Below are 20,533 nucleotides of genomic sequence, written 5' to 3'. Positions count from 1 at the left end.
TTTGGGGACTGGAATGGGAACTGGATGGAGTCCTTGCCTGTCCATCCTGAGGAGGGAGCAGGAACAGGCAATCTGCTTTGCAGGTGCCACTTTCAAGGTACAGAGGATGGACGAAAGGGAGAGAACCGAGGGCCTGGGATGGCTACCAGGCAGCCTGCACACACAACAGGAAAAGATGAAGCAGGAGGCAGGCAGGTGCCAGGGGCTGGAGCATCATAAGGTTGGGCACTGAGGACCACGCAAAGAGGACATCAGAGACATTCAACCGGGGGCTGGCAGCACCAGGACTGCGATTTGAAAAGACCACCTTGGCTGCACCATGGAGACTGGGCTGGAGGGGAAGCACCTTGGGCTGGTCAAGAACAACATCTGACTCTGCATCTGAACCCAGGATGGACTCTTGGTGGCATTTCCAGGACACAGACACAGGGAGAGCATGTCTGTGGGAGGGTGATTTTGGCGTGGACACCATTTTGTTCCTCTGGCTTTACCACGTGTGGGCAAACAGCTTTATTGTGCATTCTTCCAGGTATTTATGTGGTTGCATAGGGATAGTGTGCTCTGGCCATGTCAGAGCATGGGGCGAGGAGGGATGAGATCTGTGCTGGCTCCACGCCTGGGCAGAGCAGGCCTGAAGCCTCTGTCAGAGGTGACGTACCCCGACTCCAAGGAGGTGTCTGGACCAGGGCGGCTGCCCTGAGAACACTGCCCTGGGGAGAGGCCCGGCTTTATGCCTGACCCCAGCTTTTCTCCCTGTCCAGCTTTCCTGACCCTAGACCTGTGGTGGCAGCAGCAGCTGCTGCGTTTGGTGGTGAGCGGACACAGCACTATGCGTGGTCATGTCCACAGTCTCATTCAGTCCTCTCCTGGGTCCTAGGAAGGTGGTATTTCCCCCTCCATTTTAAAGATGGGGACAGGGAGTCTCAGTGGCTTGCCCAGTCACACAGCTATGTCTCAGAGTATCTTTACCAGAGCCTGTCTTTGCCATTGTGGGGTCAGGGGTAGCCACTGTCCACACAGGATCTGGGGAACAGGGTTCCAGGGAAAGGAATGGGATGGGGGAAACTGGGAAAACAGGAAGGGGCTGACCACCCATTGGCTTCCTGGCCCTGGGGCATGGAGACCAAACTCTGTAGATGGATTCCTCATAGCCTCTTACTCCAGGCCTATAAAATCTGAATCACATACCTGTAATCCCAACTACTTATGAGATGGAGATACGAGGATCTTGATTTGAGTCCAGCCCAGTCAAAAAAGCTATCAAGACCCTATCTCAAAGAATAAGCTGGGAGTGGTATACCATAGCTATAATCCCAGCTATGCACGAAGCATAGGTAGGATTCCAGTATGAGGGTGTCCTAGGCAAAAAATTTTAGACCTTATCTCAAAAATAACCTAAAGTAAAAAAGGATAGAAGTACTTGCCTAGCAAGGGCAGGGCCCTGAGTACAAACCCTGCTATCACACACACAAAAAAACCATCTAAATGACAAGAGTTGTGTTTCCCATCCAGGTCAACTGGGATTAGCGTTTTAATCTAGGAGCAAGTGGAAGCAGGTGCAGCCCAGCTCCTCTCTCAGCCTTTCTGCAGCTTACCTCTGGGCTGCTGTCTGAGGTTTTCAAAGGTCTGCAGCTTCTCTCTAAGACACCAGCAATCCTTTGTGCTGGTGTAGAGGTCCCTAGCCTGGACCTCTACAGTGAGCTCCCAGGAGCTCCAGGGGTAGTGACACGAGACCTCAGGTCTCAAAGAGGACTGAGCATGGTCTCACCTCTCCCCAAGGATTAACTCAGGGGTCTAATCCAACAAGAAGACAAATGTCACAGGTATTTCATAATAGAGTCAAAGGGACCTAATTCTGTTTTCCTCCCTTATCACTTTGCACACGTGAAATCTATTTTTAATTAGCTTTCAATATATAATCTAAAAAAAAGTCCCACAGCTTGTTCCCACCCCCAAATTGTTCTTAGAGAAAGCAAGATTTATCTTCTAAGTTTCTTAAGAAAATCTATATGTGCTCAATGCATTTAAATAACACTCATTAAAGTGAAGTGCATACAAGCTGGCTTCTGTAGTCACAGATGAGAGACAATCGTGTGACCTATTGCAAATCAAAAAGCATTTCCCATACCACCTTTATTTTTCAATTGGTTAAGTTTTAAATTAAAGTCCCAACACCCTTTTTGGGTTAGGCTGACTAATAGATCTGAAAGTTTCACTCAGTTGGTTGGAAGATAATTACAAGAAACAAAATGTGAAATTTTAAATCAGGGCACTAATGAAGTCTAAAAATACCAGTGGCCCATCCCTCTGGCTGGCAAGACCTGTTCTTCATGGAGGGGGATCTCTCCATAATTACTCAACCCCACGAGAGGCCAGGTTGTCACGTCAAACGAAACTAGGCAAAATCGCGGGGCTGTAATGAGCTAGATGGTTCTTATTAGAATGCTGGGCAAGGTTTCAAACAGAGAACAGGAGAAAGCGAAATTCTTTCTTTCTTTCTTGTTTTTTTGTGTTAAAGTGGAGTTCTGACTTGTGTTGATACAGACATGCAGTGCCTCCTGTTCCTGCCTGGAGCCAGCGTCTGTCATTTAGGAGTGTGAAATCAATTGGGTTTCAGAGATGTAAAATCCCTAGGGGCAAAATTAAAAGTGACCCAAATCCAAACTCACGTGGTCCTGTCAGGATTATGACTCTCCCATGGTTAAGTTTCAAAGATTTGGTTTCAAAATTTGGGTTTCTTATTTAAAAAAAATATGCAGTTGTTTGACATTAGATATGACAGACAAATTATAGCTTCAGCAATAAAGGCTTTTAAGATTAGGAATGAAAGGAGAAATTACTTAAAAACCCCGCCCAGGCTTGAGGTTTGAGCATTTGTATGTGCGTGCCTCCTTGTCTTTCTTCTTAGAAAATACAAGGGGATCCATCCATCAGAGGATAAAGGCCATAAATACAAAAGCAAGTTAAATGTAATTTGGGGGGAAACAGCCAGCTTGTCTGCAATCTGTGGAAGTTGGTGTGATGGATGCGTCACCCATTGTTACTTGGCAGAGCTGGAAGACTTGGAGGGCTCTCAGGAATGCAGGGCCATAGACACTTGCTGGCTCCTCCTTCTTGGCTCTCACCTAGACTCAGTCTACCCTGTGGACCTGGAAGAGCCCTCTTTCTTCTCTACAGTCTGTAAGGCTTGAGACCACGGAGGATTGGTCACATCCACTGGCTCTGTACAGCTGTCACTGCATCAGCTTTACAATGGTTCATTGACCTAGAGGCCCAGCAGTGGCTTGTTCCTACAACCTGTGTCTGACCCATCTCTTGGCCACAGGGCTGAGTATGTTAAGCTCAGGCTGTACCCAGCAGACGGGGGCTCCAGCACCACCTGGGCCAGTTCCCTTCTGCACAGAACAATTCCTTTTCCTAGACTCATGCCTGGAACTTGGCAAGCCAACAAAACCTTGAGTTAGACCTAGCAGGCCTCCCACTGTGCAGACAGGGAAGACACCCAGTGTCTTGGCTTTGGGATAGCCTAGGAGGCAACTGGGACTTCCAGGGCCCAGTGTGTCAGAGTTGGTGGATCCTCATTAGCAGTGATTTTTTTTTTTGGGCGGGGGGATCTTTTTACCAAAACAATGCAAACAAGAAATCAATTTAGTCTAATTTTTTCCAAACATCTTAAGCAAATCAAGAGTTCATCAGAAGTTAGATGTAATTTTCTATAATTTCATCATTTAAAACTAGTGCTGATTTCCAAAACAAAGGAAGTCAGGGCTCACTCGGATTAGGAATGAAACCCAACAGAGATCTAGGCTGGGGTTTTGTTGTTGGGATGCTTGGCCAGACCTGGAAAGGCTCAGAAGGATGGCGAGTAGGTGAGAAGACATCAGCTGGTTGGATATTGTTCTGCTAAGAGGCAGCTCCCCTCCCACCAAGATGTGCTCTCAAGGGGTTCTCAGTAGGGAGGTGGAGAAGTTATACCCAGATACGTATACATCTAGAATCATCTACTGGCACTTCTGGAGGAGGCCTGGGTACCCCAGCAGGCCAGGCTGCCCACTCCTGCCTCCTCCTGCCCCTTGAGCTGCTGCGCTTTTTTGAGGCCTGACAATCTCCCCTCTGGCCTGTGCAGGAACAGGACCTAGTCTGTCTGGGGCATTAAGGGATAGGCAAATAATCCGAGGCAGATGAACACTGAGAGCCTCACTCTGGCCCTGACTCTATACCGCCTAAGACATCAAGAAGAGCAAAGACTACCTCTGATGCCCTTTGTCCTGTCCCTGAGGCTGGAGCCTGTCCTGAGAACCATGTGGTCATGTGCTCCCTTCCCAAGCTCCTGTAAGGAACCTTCTCTGGGGCTGGGGGAAGAGGGTCCACTGAAGGCCGGCTGCTCTTTTCTAAGGTCTCACAGAGCTTCCTTGGGTCTGGCTCAGGATGGTCTGAGAATATGCCTGGGCCTACCTAAATGCCTTGGTCCTACTCTCATCCAAGGCTCAGCAGAGGAGGTTTTCCTTGGAGGGACATGGACAGTTTATGTTCTGAGTGTCCACAGGGGTAGACAATGGCAAAGGCCCCCACAGGGACTGTTCTAGGGACTCCTGAGGGAGCATATGAGTCTTGCTCAATGTGCACTTTGGTCTGGCCTTGGGGTCAGGTGTAAGCATGGCCTGGGCCTCTGGACTTGCAGGCTCTCCCTTCCTTCCTCCTCCCCACTTTCTCTTCTGGCCCATGTAAATCCCTCCTTTCCTGTCCCACCCTCTACACTGGCTCTCCACCTGGGCTCCCCTGTCCGAGGCCAGGCAGGTCCAGGTTGGGTGAGGCCAGTGAGGGAGCTACCACAAAGCACATTCTCATCCCCCACTATTTTGGAGTGATCAGGTGGGAGGCACAGACCACGCACACAGGGAGGCATGTGGGTGGCAGGACTTACCTTTGGGGTGCCCTGGGTCGGTGAACTCATACTTCCCCACGCCAATGGTCCGTAGCATTTGCAGCCCGTGGGCTGAGTCAGTTGTGGGGGGCCCATTGGTGGCAGGGGCACTGCTGGGGAGAGCGGCAGATGGCTGGGCCGGCGGTGGTGGAGGCAGCAGAGGCCCTGCCATGTGGCCATTGCCCACAGCGGTGGGTCCTGGGCGGGCCATCTGCCCCACGCCAGGCAGGGTGGACACAGCCAGGGGCTGAGGGCTGGCATACAGGGCCTGGGCAGGCATGTTCACCACCACGCTGCTCAGTGGCTGGGAGGGCGGCTGTGGGAGTGAGTAGTGGCCTGGCATCAGCGGGAGCTGGGGCCCCACGTGGAGAGGCAGTGAGGGGGTCACCCCGATGACTGGGGCCTGGACGTTCACAGCCGGGCTGAAGGTGGGAGGCTGGGCCACTCCATAGGAGTGTGCGATCAGGGTAGGCTGGCTCCCGGCGGCTACCGTGGTCACCCATGGCCCTGTGCCTGCAAGGGAGATGGAAGAGACATTATCTGCCGGTTCCACCTTCACTCAACAAACACTGACCACCTGAGGCCCTGGGCTGAATGCTGTGGTCACAATGGTGGGTAAAAACCCTTGTCAAGGAACTCAGTTTAATGATTCCAGCACCCAGGCTAAGTGCTTTAGGGAGATATGAACAAATGGCTATTGGGGCTCAGAGAAGGAAGCAAGATCTGCCTGGGAGAGATGAGAAGCAGCAAAACAGAGGTCTTCGAAGAGACCTGAGTTCAAATATCAGCTCTGCCACGTATGAGTTAATTCTGTTCTCAGAGCCTCACTCTTGCATTCTGTTAATTGGAACTGGCAATACCTACCTCCTAGGGCTACTGGGAAGAACTGAATGAGGAAAACGCATTTGGAAAAAAAAAAAAAAACAACCCAAAATAAAACTAGCAGAGTGTCTGCCATGTGGTAATGTTCCATAAATGTTGGTGTTTCCCCTCCCTTTCTGAGAATTACTGTGGGAGGGAGGCAGGAAGAAACTACATGGTGCAGAGGGTGTTTGCTGGGCTTTCAGGGGACAGCATCAGAGCCTGAAGCTGGGGAAGGTGCTTCCAGTTGGGGAGAGACTGGGCGGGGCCTGGAAAAGCCTGGCCTGGGCTTGCTGGAAGGCTGGGCTTTGTCCAAGTACCACCAGCCCTCATGGAAACAAGAGAAGTCCATTTTGGCTCTTAAGGAAATTTTGGCCAAACAAGGGAGTCCACATCTTAAGATGTGATGTGAAATGCAAGTCCAGTTGTGCCCAGGTCAGGTAGAGCAGGACCAGGGTCCTCCTGAGCTGAACTGACATTGAGGTGTCCCAGAGGGCTTTTGAGGAAGCTGGAAGATACAATGACAGAGAAAGCCAGTTTGGGTCACTTTTGACTGAATGAGTCCTAACCTGGGTCTCCATTACCTAAATGCTACCTTTGTTTTCATGATTCCTCTGGGGTGGCAGTGCAGAGGATGGGGAGACTAAGGCAGGAAAGTGGGGGCCCTGGAGGCCAGAAGGTGAGGCTGGGAGCTCCCTCCTAGAAATAAAATGGGACAGGGCAGGAACCCACAGACTCTCAAACCATGGTGGGGGCACTGTGGGTGCGGTAGTACCCAGAGAGGTTGGGGAGTCAGACAGCAGGGCTCTGAGTCCTGGTTCTGCCCCTTCTTAGCTGAGTGACCTCAGGTACAAGCCTTTCCTGACTCTGATTTCCCATCTGCAGCAGGCATGATAACAACACTAAACGTCCTAGGACTGCTGTAAGCCTTCTGTGACCCATGAATGAGGCACGGAATACACAGGCGAGAGACGTCTACGATTCTGAGAATGAGAGAGGTTGGCAAACTAGAAGGCAATAAACATGGATGAAGTAGCCTAGCAGGATTCTAGATAGGGCTGCTGAGGGGGGACCGTCCCCAAGCTGAACGTAGGAGGTAGTATTACCTCCAGGCAGCCCAGGTGTCTCCAGGCCAAGCTCAGTTCTCCCCCGGACTAGCCAGGGATCCTGGAAAGATGGGTCAGAATATTAAGAGCCCAGCTGTTGAGTCCCTAGACAGCTCTGTGGTGACATGAGACACAGTGAATGCCCCAGGGAGGGTGGAGACTTAAAGGGAGGTTTCTGATCATGTGCAGCAAGTCCTGATCACCATTTGATCAGTGATTGGATTGCAGCACAGAAGCCACCATGATGGGTCTACAGAGGACACAATATGAGGAGGGTTGGAAGCAGCAGTCTCAGGGATGCTAGGAGCCACCCGGGGACAGATTGATAAGGCCTGCCTTAGGGTCCCATGAGTTAGCTGCCTAGGCCTGATTGTAAGGAGGTGGACAGGGTAGCCTCCAGGGCAGTCTTGGGGTTTTACCATTGAGCTGGCATGTGATGTGGTTATGTATGGGCTGAGCAAATCCCATCTAAGACTGAGGACCAAAGTGGAGGTGCTGAAGGAAGCAGATGCTGGTCTGACTGCATGTGGGCTGTTTATAGTGAGTTCTGGCTTTGTGCTTTGAGAGTGATGCAGAATGGAGCAATCGCCTGGAAGGTGAGAGACTGGAATCTATGGGCTTGGGGGTGTGGTCAAAGGGCTTGGGGTGTTTATCTTGTATTAGGACTGGAGAGCGGATGGGAAGAGTACCCAGGTACCTGGGCTGCTGTGTGGAGGGCCAAGCATGTGTGTTTTGTGTCCTAATAGGGAGTTCTAGCTCCAGGGGGAGGTATAGAGAGGATATTTATTCTGGCTGGGGCTGTCCAAAGGAGGACTGTGGGAGGGTGTCCCAGGCCCTGGGGGATGATCGTGGGAAAGGCCAAACTGTGTGCCTTGTGATGTTTCTTCTGAGTCAGGATACTGAAGTTTGGAGATAATCATGCAAAATAATCTGGTGCTGATTCAAGGTTACTCCTACAGTGTCCCTCTCACACCCTAGCTCTTCAAAATACTTTTTTGGAGTAGCCAAGAAAGGAGTAGAGATGCTGCTACTGCACAGGCAATGGCATTGGGGACCCCATCCCCCAAGCCTGAGGTCTGGGCTCCTGTAGGCCCACAGGTCAGGACAGTGTCTCTGCTTGCAGATGATATACACACCTGGATTGTCGCTCTCCCTCATCTGTTTGGAGGGCGGCTCATCGGTGTCCCAGGGTGTAGACTGATTGATGGGTGTCTGCCCCCACCGGATGCTGGTCGCAAGTCCCTGGGACTGACTGTCCGCTTTGGAGATGCCAGGAGCCTGCAGGAACAGATTAGGAGGGTGAGCACAGCCTGGCTCGGGCCACTCCTTGGAAACTGTCCTCCTGAACAGTCCCCCGGTGGCCTGAGCTTCATCCACTGGGCTTGGGGAAAAGGCAGAGAGCTGGCCCTGTGCCCATAGCTGTGGCCTCAGTTGAGCGCCTGCCTCCAGGAACCCCAAGCAGCACCTCCTCAGGCCTCTCAACAGCCACCAACTTGGGCTCAGCTGCTGCAACAGGAGTGCTCTGTGCTATGACATGGGGTCCTTCAGTCTGCAGACCATCAATAACCCACCACAACACAAATGCTACCAACTTATCCAGGGCACATGCTGGGCAAACTGTGTACCCAGCCCAGGCCCAGTGCCATCAAGTGCTTGGACTTTTGACATATGGCTGTTGATGGAGAATTTCTAAAGAGATGGCAAAATGCTCTCTGTGCAGAGCACCACCCTCCAGTGGCAAGCGAGGATCACTGCATGGTCCTCATCTTGCTGCCACACCAGCCCTGACATCCAAAAGTCCCGTGGAGGATGGAGGAGGTGTGTTGCTGAGGCCAGCTGGGGGAACAGTTCAGATTCTGCCCCCAGATATGGGGGGCCACTAGGCTCTTCAGAGAACTCACTCTCTGATTTAGGTCTGCAGATTAATGAGAACGTGAGCCTCAGGGTGAAAGCAAACTTTAGGACAGCATTGGCCTCCCCAGCTTTGGCCTCATAGTGGAATATTACATAGTTGCTAAGAATATTGTTTACTAAGGATTCCTAATGAGAAGGCAAAATGCTTACACTGTAATGTCAGTCAGAAAAGCAGGCCACAAAATGGCACACGTATGACTTCCTGCTACAAATGGCCCAGTGTTGAACAATATATGTAAGAAGGGAATAACCAAAACATTAGCAGGGCTATTATCCTTGGGTAAGGGGATGGTCGGTAATTTCTGTTCTTGAATATGTTTTTCTGGATTTACCAAAATTTCTACTATGGCCATTATATATAATAAACCAAAAAAAAATGTACTGGCAAGGCAGGGATGGGGTACCTGCTATGTGAGGGGTTGTGGGTCTCAGTGGAGGTGGCTTTGGGAAGAGTGGCAGTAGCTCCTGGAGCCCACTCAGCCCTGAGGTGGCTACCCACCAGGGATAGTCACTGGTGGCTTAAGGAGCCTCCAGGGAGCATCTTCAGGTGATGCAGCTGGAGGGAGGCCAAGCTCCTTCTTGGACCCCCTGACCAGATTGACTCTCTTGGGTCCCAGGCCAGGCACAGAGCAGGAGTGAGGGCAGTAGCCAGCAGTTCTTCTTGGGACTTTGCTGCATACTGTAACCAACACATAGCGCCAGCATCAGGGCCTGAAAGGAGCAGGAGCCACATCACATTAGGACCTGAGGCTGTGCTAAGCTAATTGCATTAGGCTGCACTTCACCTCTGGTCTGCACTTGAGATGCTTGGCTTCTGTGAACAGAGCATGGAACAAAGGAGAAGAGGCTCTCCTGAGGAAGGAACAATTCCACCGACAAGCATTCTGATCAGAGACCCTGTCTGAAGGGTTGGATGGGAGCTGGGAGCAGGCTGGGCATTTAGTCATGCTCTCAGGGAGTCTTAAGGAACAACAGTGTAGTCTTTCCAGCATTCTCCAAATTGACAACTTTCAATGTATGCCCTTTCTGAAGGGAAAGCTATCTAGCCCCACTGCAGATCTCCAGGCTCCGGGGTCTTGGGCACAAAGGAAGACTGCTTCCCCTGGAATCAGAGCCTGTGCTATGTCCCATTCAGGGCTCTGTCTGGGGACAAGGTTGAATGCTGAGACAGAGCTTCTATAACTAGCAGCCCCCTCACTGACAATGCGGAAACCACCTCCTGCCAGGAGGGGGCGCTGCAGCCCCTCACTGCTGCCTAGATCCCTGAGACCTCCCAGGGAAAAGGTGGCTCACTGCCACCATTTCTGCCCTTTCAGGTCAGCACAGCACCTTGACAGGGGATGGAAGTGTTCTGGAAACTTGCCCTGGAATGGCCACCGTGGCCAGGAAAGGTGGTTGGGTCCTCCTTGAGTTTGGATCAGTAGGTTCTGCCTCTGAAACTTCAGAAGTTCTAATGTTTGCCCTCAAACTAGGGGAGTTTCTGAACTTGAAAAATTGTACTTTTTTTCCTGACATAAGTCATTCAGTCCCTTGGTTCTAAAACACGCCTGCCAACTCGCTCACTTGTTCATTTGTGCCTTCAGCAAATAAGTACTGGCTTGGGTTCTGTTTCACCTACTGGCCAGGACAGTGGTGACATGGTTGAGTCAGACTCAGCTCTGCCCTCAAGCAACTGCTCCCACAGAGTGAATGGAGAACTCACTGCTGCACAAAGGTGTCCCTGTTACACCCGGACGAGCTAGGAGCGTCTGGGAAGAGATTAGGGGCCTTCGACATACCTGCTGTTTGACTGTGACTTTCATGACTACTACGAGCAGTTTCTTATACACAAGAAAGCAGTTCTGTGATCAGAAGCAAAACAGCCCTTTTTATTTTCCCTTTAGGGAAGATAAATAAGGCTAGTCATATTCTACTCTGCTGCTAGCAACCTGCAGTTCAGGAATTTTATTTTATTAAAATAATCAAATGAATGTTCCTTTCTCCAGAAAAAAATCTCAAGACACAGGGGTGTGCCCTTTGCTGAGAAGTGGAGGCTGGCCAGTGAAGTGTGCAGCAGGCGGCTTACTCAAGGCCTTCTTCCAGCCAAGGGCTCCTTGTCCAAAGTAAAGCCACACAGACCTCAGTTTCTGGAGGTTCTAGGAGTGTGTATGGAACTGTAATTCCAGTGCTGAATTCAGCTCCTGTGAGCTCTTCTCTCCCGTGGTCCAGAACCCTCCCAGGTTAGGACTCCCCAGAAGCAAGGCAGGCTCCCCCCAGCCTGTGTGCTGAAACTCCTCAAAGGGGTGGGGGCTGCAAATACAAGAAAGCCACAAATACAGCCAGAAAAACTTGGCCCCAGCTGAGGGAGGAAGGCAGGTCTGAGTGGGCCTCACTTTACTTGCTTCTTTCCCTGGGACACCAGGGAAGCCACCCAGTTCTTCCACCTTTCTCCAGGATTCCTGGCCATAGCTTCTGCTCTAGTGACATGGTGGTACTTGGCAGAGAGAGGCAGACCAGCAGAGCCTCCCCATGCCAGCCCCACACAGTGGCCCTATCTGCCCATCATCAGGACTGAGCTGGCTTCTCTCGGCTTCTCCTTAATGAGATGCTAATGGGATGCATCATTAACGCAGCAGCTTTTTAAACCCGAGCTCTTGTAAATTTTCAAAGGTCACATTTTTACAGTGGCTGACAGCATCCTGCTTCTTTCAGTGACTGAAGAACACTAAAGACCCAGGTCCTTTATGGCTGAAACTCTGTGAGGCAGCAGCATAGGTTGAAGGCGCCTGCTGGTCATGGGGGCTACACCCCTGTAGCAGCCTCACAGGGCATATGGGCTGCGCTCTGGGGGGGACCAGCCTGGGGGGACCAGTTACACATGGTCACTGAGCTGCCCTGAGAATGCAAAGTTGCCTGGTAGAGGAAGGAAGGGTAGCTGACACCCAGCTAGGGAGGCAGACACACTTAAACTCCTATGGAGCACCCTTTGCTTACCAGGCTGTGCATCCATGAGTCTACAGCAGCCCAGAGAGGCTGCTTTGGCTAGCATGTCCATTCAGAGGGAGCACTTTTCTCTATTTTGCACAAAGGCACCATAAAGGCTAACAGTATCTGGGTGGTCAGGGAGGTTTGAAAGATGACAGGGATATAAACTCCGTGGGGGTCCTCCCAGGTGTCTGTCTTGTTCTTACCTCGGTCTCTGCATGATCACAGTAATTAGCATAGGTTCCCAAAGGCCCTGTTCCTGATCCTGTCTGGACAGGTGAGCTCTGTGAGGGCAGGGGCCCTAGCATCATGCCTAGGCCAGCAGGTGCCCAGTCTGGCATGGTGCCCAGGGAATAAAAGTAGGGTCTTGGAGCCACAGCATCATCACTACTGGTTCATCGAATGAGTGAATGCATGGAGTGAGCTTCAGGAAGAATGAAAATGCAGGTCACAGAGTAGAGCAGTTCAGTAGTGTGGTTCCCCTCATCAGCGACCCCTGACACTACTGCCTCAGAGGCTGCTTCCAGGCCTGGCTGACCCAATCCACCGACAACAACCAGAACCTATCGGTCCCTCCTGAGTGCCCAGTTGTGGGAGCGGTGTGAGATGTTGAGGAGTGATTCTTGCCTTTGTGTAATTTGAACTGAGGTGTCCTGGGGACAACAAAACATAGCATCTTCCACTGTTTTCCCAAGGAGGTCAGAAGAGCCTAGAAGTCAGAGAAAGCTTCCAGAAGAGATAGGCTGGTGTTAGGCCACAGGAGCTCAGCAGGACTCAGTAAGCAAGGTGGATTAGGGCAGAGATCAATCCCAAAGGACCCTGAAACAACGAGCACATTTCTACCCTAGATACATCTGACAGAACCCAGCTCCAAGTTCTGCTCTGGGATCACATGGGGGTAATGGTGCCAGTGCCCATGGCCCTCTACTGCACACAAAGCTGGGACCTGCAGGCATTTATGCCCTGTCACTGTGCGAATAGACAGCTGGCAGGGGCTGCATCTGCTGAGTGTCGCTGAACACAGCACATCCCCTGCCAGGCCTATCCCTTGCAGCTGTGAGCCTCTGCCCTGCCAAGGTGCCCAGAGTCTGTCCTTTTACCCTCGCCTTAGTTTGCTTCTGTTGTCACTGTGGGCCAGAAACACTGCTGGGCACCTGGGCTTAGCAAAGGTTAAAGTCCTGCCCTGCAGGGATTTACAACCAATGGGATGGGGTGCCTGCGCCTGACCTGGGAGTCTGTGGGGTTGACACAGGCTTGGAGACTGCCCAGCTGTCATCCTATTCCCACCCATTAACAGAGGGACTGGTGCCTCAGAAAAGAAAAGGTACAATAAAATCCCAATCAAATGCAAAGGACGACTGAGAGCAGGGAAAATGAGAATCAAAGCTACAGAGGAAAGTTGCAGATGTGCAGGCCAAGGGCGCTCCTAGCCTTCGGTATAGCACCAGGTTTCCGATTGGTCAAATCAAAAGAGGTTACCCAGGCCTGTGACTATTTTTGATAAACAGAGCATGGCAGACATGCCACTTCACCAGTTCTGGGCCTTTTAAAAGGATTCATAGCTTCTGCCTTCGTCTCTTGGGCCCTGCAGGCCAGACCAGCAATCAGTGACCACCACCAAGTGACTGTGGTCAACACCATGGGTATGGCAGAACTGTCCAGCCAAGCTCTTTCTGAGTTACCATGCACAAATTTGTGATACTAGAAAATGTTAAGCCACTAAAAAAGAAAAAAAGGGACACACTGTTTACTGTGTATATTGTGAAGTCACAAAAGATCAAAAAGTCACTTGTGTGTTGCTCTTGGCAAACCCAGCCACAGTTTTATCTTCATCCCTCTGTGTTCCACAGAGGATCTGGGCAGCATAAATACAGCAGGGAAATGTAATTTCATAAATGCTTGAGTTACAGCAGCTTCCCCTGAGCTGCCCCAGATGGGTGGTGGGAGGGAAGTGGACTTAGATGAAAAGCTGAGAAGCTGCAATAGTCACCCAATTTGGGGAAGATATACCTTGGTGGGCCCAGCCCTGCCACATTTTCTGACATGCTGAACACTCTCTTATCAGAAAACTACGCTGTGGCTTGCCTTGTAGCCAGGGCACAGACATGTGACCTGCCACTCAAACTGAGCACAGTCAGAGCCATCTGAGGAGGCCATTACAGCTCCAAGTCTACCTTTTGCAGAGGCTGGTGAAGCAGGCTCACGGATTTGGGAGTGTGAGGGGTGGGGAGGCTCTGGTGTCCCCAACCCAGCACGAGTGGTGAATGCTGTCATTTCGTTTTTCTTCTTCCGCAGAGGGTAATCATTCCCAGGGCTCTTCTGAGAACAGCATGTAGCACAAGAGGATAGCGCTCAGCCCATTCTGACTACCAGGCCTTGGGTTGCTCTGGGGAATCACCTCACAGCAGCTGCCAGCTCCAGACTGAGCATAGCTGGGTAGGCCTTTCCATGTGAATGGTGGACATTTCCTTTCCTTTCAGCATCTCTTCCTGCAAGTTAATTAGGACCCTCCTAGAGCCCAGGTCCCTCCATGCGGAATGGTAGAGGCCAGTTTTTGACAAACAGATTCATTCTGGGACAGTGTGCAGACTTCTGGGTTGCTCTCTGACAAAGGTGGGGCCTCGGGAAGGCAACTCTTTCTTTAAAGAATGGTATCCCAATGGTGGAATTCAGGACTGGGAGGAGATCTTTTGGCGGATGTGATTTTTTTTAGATTCAGCTCATGGCCTGCATCTTGACAGGTAGGCTTTCTGATACTAGTAGATTATCACTGATCCCAAGAGCAGTCAGGTAGAGTGACAGTCCCCATCTTGAAGGGTCTCCAGTGGAAGTGTACACACCTGAGATGTGTTTGGGGGATCATTAAGAATAGGTTGTCTGCACTTCACTCCTAGAGGTTCTGACCCAGTAGTAGCTCTGGGTCAGGGTACCAAAAAACATACATCTTTAACAAGCCTATAGTGATGCGGGTAGTCCAGGGCCCCCTCTGAAGAGGAATGACAGTCTTTCCCAAGATCCCAGACCCATGCCCACGCCTGGGATCCTAGGGGCTGTACTGCTCATCAGGTCCTGACTGGGACAGACTTTTGGGGTCTTGCTTACGTGGCTCATGGGAGCCAGCTCCCTGGGGAGGCCACCATCAAGGACTCCTGCTCTGAGTCTAAGTTTCCAGGGTTCAGAGGATGCGCTGACAGACATCAAAGCTGTAAATCTGTGGTCTCAGGGAAGAGCAAATGACATTTAAGGGTCTCTCAGTTCTCATTTCCTGATTGCTATTGAACTCAAACAAGGTAATTGCAGTTAAATCCCCACTTGGCCTTGGAAGAGGGTCTCCCATGCCTCTTCTGCCCTCATTAGCCAGGCTGCCCTCTTGTGGGCCCCTGGCCCAAGGCCAGCACCCTCGGCCTCCCCCTCAGAGCACCACCAGAATGCGCTCCGGAGCCCAGTGAAATTTTCTAATACTACTAACCAATGATGTGTTAAATTGAGACACTTCTGGCTTACACGCCGGAAACTGCATGATGGTTTAAAGGACCAGTGCTTACCTTTCTCTATCAATTTGATGCTAAATTACTGCTTTCAGAGCAACTTATAGAAAAGTAATTCTTTATTTAAATTTTAATTTCAATCTTGTCATTTTAAATATATATTCAGATTCCAATCATATTACCGAATATGATGATGTCTCTGGAGGGTAAATGATCCCGCCAGGAGCCTGGGTGGGGGGCAAAGGATGTGATGGAATGGGTGGTGAGGAGGGGCCAGGTAGGGATGGAGAGACCCCAGGCTCAGCTGAGGTAGGAGACAGAACTCCAGAGGTTGATCTGGGCTCTAACCCTGCCCTGTGATCCTGGGCTTCCTGTGAAGCCCTGAGGGTCATTTGTAAATACTTTAAGTTGAAACTACCTCTTGTGCCTAAGTCACCGTGAGGATTGAGCCACAAGCAGATGCTAGGCACAAGTGAAATGGGGTTGTCTGGCCAGCCACCATCCTAACAGCTCACATTTGACTACCTCCCAAATGCTAGGCATGGGCAGAGGTCAATTTCCTTTCATGAAGAATTCTAATTCTGTGTTCTTCTCTTCATTTTACCCATGAGAGTAATAAGGAGCACGAATGGTTCAGTAATACTTAGGGAGTGTTAAACTCGGGACTCTAACCCATGTCTATTCTCTGTCTTGGTCCATTTTGTGTTGCTATAACAAAATACCCAAGGTTGGGTACGTTATAAAGGAAAGAGATATGTTAAGCTCACAGTTCAAGAGCATGGCACCTGCAATATGCTCAACTCTTGTGAGGGCCTCGTGACAAATGGCACCACAATAGCAGGAGTATATGCAGAAAATGTCACATGGCAAGACAGGAAGCAAGGGACCAGGAAGGGTCCAAGCTCACTCTTTCTTTTTTCTTTTTGGGAGTACTGAAGTTCGCATTCAGAGCCTTGGTACTTGTTAGGTGGGCACTTTACTGCTTAAGCCATGACTCCAGCCTGTTTTGCTTTAGTTATTTTTCAGATTGGGTCTTACATTTTTTTCCCCTGGTGCCAACCTGAGATCACAATCCTTCTATTTACACCTCCTGTGCAGCAGCTGGGATTATAGAGTGTACCACCACACCTGGCTTGTTTATAGAAATGGAGTCTTGCTAACATTTTGCCTCAGCTGCTTTTAACACTATCTTTTGGATCTTCACCTTCAGAGTAGCTGAGATTACAGGTGTGAGCCATTGTGCCTGGCTAGGCTCATTCTTAAAAACAAACTGTTCTGGAGGGAACTAATCTACTGTACTTGACCTACTCCCTCTTGAGGGTAGAGCCCTCACGACTGAATTACCTTTTGTTAAGGCCCACCTCTCAACACCATCACACGGTGGGCCAAACTCCAGTACATGAACCTTTGGGGAACAACCCATGTTCAAACCATAACATGATCTAGGACCTTTGGAAATGGTCTGGGAATGGCCAGAAGACTCCCGGCCCACCTGTCTTCAGCCTACCCCTGCTGGGGCTGACAGCCTCATAAGTGGGCTTAGCCATATCAAGGCTGCATCCAAACAAACTGTACTGTAGGGCACCACTTAGAGCCCTCCCTAGTGCCCTAGGAGGACCAACCATACACTCTTTCACTACATCTACTAACTAAGCCTCCTGCTTGGATTCTGGTGCACCCTGAGGCTGGGGGCTAGATCCACTGGCTTCTATCATCTCCCCCTCCCTCAGACCCCAGATGTTCCTCTAACCCTTGCCAGGGTGCTATTGGTCTTCTTGGATGGGGCCAGTTCCTCAATCTCAGACTAGGTTACACAGCCTGACATTTCTACCCCTCCCAGGCTGCCAATGCTACAGGGCCCACCTTCACACCCCTCTCTTCCACACTTCCTCCCTCTCTCCCTCCCTCTTATTAGCTTCTTCCCCTTGGCTTTCAAACATGGAGGTGGAGACAAATCTTCAACCAATTAATCTTCCATTCCTGAGTTCATTGGCCTCCTGCCCCTTCTATCATGGTCCCCCTCCTGGGGTTGGGAACATGTGATATTTACCTTTGCTGTCCTCCAACTTCCATACACACCTCTTTGCTTTCCTGCACTTCAGTGAATTCACCCCCTTCCTATGATAGTCACCTCCTACTGCCAACATACTGGCTTTTTCCTTCCTCCTTGAAACTGCCTTCCCTCCATTTCTGTTTCTCAAGCTTTTCTCCTCCTCCTCCTTCTTCCTCTTTCTCTTCCTCCTCCTCCTCCTCCTCCTTCTTCTTTTTTTTTTTTTGCAATACTGGGCTTGAACTCAGGGCCTATACCTTGAGCCACTCTATCAGCCCTTTTTTGTGATTTCTTTTTTCAAGATAGGGTCTCTTGAACTATTTGCCTGGGCTGGCTTTGAACCTTGATCCTCCTGATCTCTGCCTCCTGAGTAGCTAGGATTGCAGGGGTGAGCCACCGGTGCCGGCTTCCCTGCTTTTCCTTACCTAAACCTCCCAGGGCTCCTACCCTCATGTGCAGCACTCACCCCAGCCTCCTCTCCCCCTCTCTCAGGGCCGTATCTTCTTTCACAATTATTTTCCTGATATGAAACACCTGTGTGGCAGCCATTGCCTTTGATGGAACCCAGCTTCCTATAGTATTCTGGAAGTATATTTGTTTTTCCCTTTTCCAACATCAAAGTCTATTCCTTGGAGAAATTTATGCTCAAAGTTCAGCACAGATGTCTTTCCTTTCAGATGTAAAGCAACCTTGGACGGGGCTGGCTTTTGCACTGTGCTCTTTCGCATGTGCCCTGTCCAGATACCCCCACCCCCACTCCAGCTTCCTCCTCCAAACCCCCTCCCAGCCATGGGCCTTGTGGACAAAAGAAATGATAAATCTGGCAGAACCTTACAACTCCATGCTTTCAACTTTGCTCTAACAACTTTCAACCAAAAACTTCTTAGTCCTATTTCCAAGTAACTTTTCATCCATTACAAAACCCATAAAATTTTCAAAGGGGCTTTGAAATAAGATCACCTAGAAAAAAAAAGCCCATCACAAATGAAAGTCTTTGAAAAGAAAGAGGCCTTTCCTGTGCTTCAGCTCCCCTCTGATACGGTTGCCTTTCATTCTGCTGAAGGTGCAGGGCAGGCCTGGCCTCAGCAGACACCTGTGATGTGAGGGGGCCAGTGGCCCAGACGGACACACAGGATGAGGGGGAGGGCGAGCACGGGGCAGCTACTGTGGAGCTAGGCTAGGTCTTTCATCCTGCCTTCAATCAGCTCTCATGGCGCCCTCAACAGCTGCTCCTTGTAATAACCTGCCCATCCTTCTTAGGGGCCCCGCCACCCTGCCTGTTCTCATTCACCTGGGCATTGGTGACATGCAGCTAGCTCCCTCTACAGCGTGGTGGTTACTGTCTTCATTCTTGTCGCCAAAGTGGGCGGGTAAGTAGGCAGCCAGGCCAGTCTCTGCTCTGGTCTTTGATGGGACATTTCCCAAAGGCTGGCCCTGCAGGCAGTGAGTGTGGGACCACCCCTTGCCTTCCCCAGGTCAGCTTCTGACTCTCAGATACACATTGAACAACACCCACTTCCGGAGTCTTTGTTATGTTCAGATTTGAAGTCTGCAGTGAATCAGGTGAGCAAAAGTCCTCCATCCTGGGCAGCTGAGTTATGCGTGTGTGGTGATGCACGTGGTTTCCTTACTGAGACCTGCTGATTGGGCCTGGCTCTCAGAGATTGGGACTCTGAGCACCCAATATTAATTCTCACCAAGGTTTCCGGGTCTTCCTGGAGAAGGCTCCAACCACCCCAGGGGAGGCAGCAGGCTCTTTAGGACTCCCAAGGCCTTCCCCCCGCCCCCGCCCCGCCCCGACACCCAGACATTCTAGGATCAGCTAAGCCCATCCATGGTAGGAGGAACCCCAAGGCTGCGTCCCAGTCCCTATTGGCAACCCTCTCTTCACGCTCTTCTTTCAGAAACTCCTAGCACGCCTATTAGACCCCTTTCTAAACCTGGGCCTAGGTAGAATATTATTATTATAATAATTATTATTACTATTATATTATTTTATACAAACAAAGCCTTGCTGGGGAGAGAGAGTTACTCTTAGTTCTCAAAGCCTCTGTGTGACTCACAGCACTGGCTCTGAGAGCATGAAGTCAGCTCTCAGAGTGAGAGCTAAACTCTAACACTGAGAAACACGATCCTGATACAGACATCCTCAGTGACCTCATTAGAGTCCTGACAAGAGAGGGGACTGTGGCAGAGTCACACTGAGGGGCAGGCAGGACAAAGAAACAAACAACGCAGCACAAATGTCCTTGTAAGGCGGCTCTGCAGACAAGTGAGTGGCACAGTTGAACGAACTAAAATAGTTTTATTACAGGGACTTTAAGACTCCCAGAACCAAGTCAGGGCTGAGCAGTGTGTCTGAGGACAAGGGCCTAGATTCCAACACAGTCTGGAGCTCCAAGCTCAGAGGGATTGCCCAGCCCTACTGTGGACATACAACAAGGGACTCAGTTTACATTTCCCAGCTTCTTGGAGCTTGCACTCTGCCTTTGGCCCACTCAGTGTTTGTAATGAGAGGACTATGTGGCCAGGCAGGTCCTAAGGATGAGGAGCTCCATCTGCCATAGTGCAGCTCAGCACCCTTGGTTCAGAACTGAGGTGGTTAAAATTATTTTTTAATCTCTTCTTCAGGCTTGGTAAGCGTGCTGGGCAGATAGCTTCTATCTATACTCAGGAGGCCCAGTGGCAAGAGGGACAGTGGTAAAGTCTTAAGAAGGGTTGGGGCGGGGCAGGGAAGAAGGCCTCCTTGGGATAGACAGACAGGCTCAGACATCCTTTCTTCAGGAGTGATACTGAGGAGTGGGGTAGGAGTAAGCACCTGTGTGCCACTATAGCATACACAGGGTTGTGGGTAACCAGGGCGGTGTGAGGGGCTGGTCTTATTCTGCAAGAGGGGAGGGCAGCCGCACTGGGGAGGTTGGCCTGATCCACCATGGAGACAACCGGGAGATAGTATGTTGGCTTGCCATCTGCCGCTATTTGCTGAGGATCCCTGGGTCAGGGAGAGGGGATCTCAGACAAATGCCCTCTACTGACACCCCTTCCTCAGTAGGGGACCAGTTTGCTTGCTCAGAGTTTTCCTTCTCCTCACTTACAAGTGCAGTGCTGCCTGATGACCACAGCTCTATGTATTCTGTGTCAGGCTTATCACCTTCAGTTGTATGGCCCGTCTTCCTTCCTTCCTTTCGTCCCTCCCTCCCTCCCTCCCTCCTTTCATCCACTCATC

At 50.7% G+C, this 20,533-nt stretch overlaps 1 protein-coding gene across 5 annotated transcripts in view; it reads right to left on the bottom strand.

Annotated features, from left to right (window-relative positions):
- The window catches only part of Klhl29 (kelch like family member 29), a 297,434-nt gene that overhangs the window by 57,476 nt on the left and 219,425 nt on the right, over positions 1 to 20,533 (bottom strand). For all 5 annotated transcript variants that reach the window (XM_074049261.1, XM_074049262.1, XM_074049260.1 and 2 more), the window contains 2 exons: positions 8,028 to 8,169; positions 4,925 to 5,437 (listed from right to left, as the gene is read on the bottom strand). In XM_074049261.1, the coding sequence (XP_073905362.1) occupies positions 4,925 to 5,437; positions 8,028 to 8,169 (655 nt within the window). The remainder of the gene's footprint in view (positions 1 to 4,924; positions 5,438 to 8,027; positions 8,170 to 20,533) is intronic.

Source organism: Castor canadensis, chromosome 12, assembly GCF_047511655.1.
Source record: "Castor canadensis chromosome 12, mCasCan1.hap1v2, whole genome shotgun sequence".
Lineage (NCBI taxonomy): Eukaryota > Metazoa > Chordata > Mammalia > Rodentia > Castoridae > Castor > Castor canadensis.
Note: the sequence above shows the minus strand (reverse complement) of the source record. Positions and strands in the feature narration are given on the sequence as shown.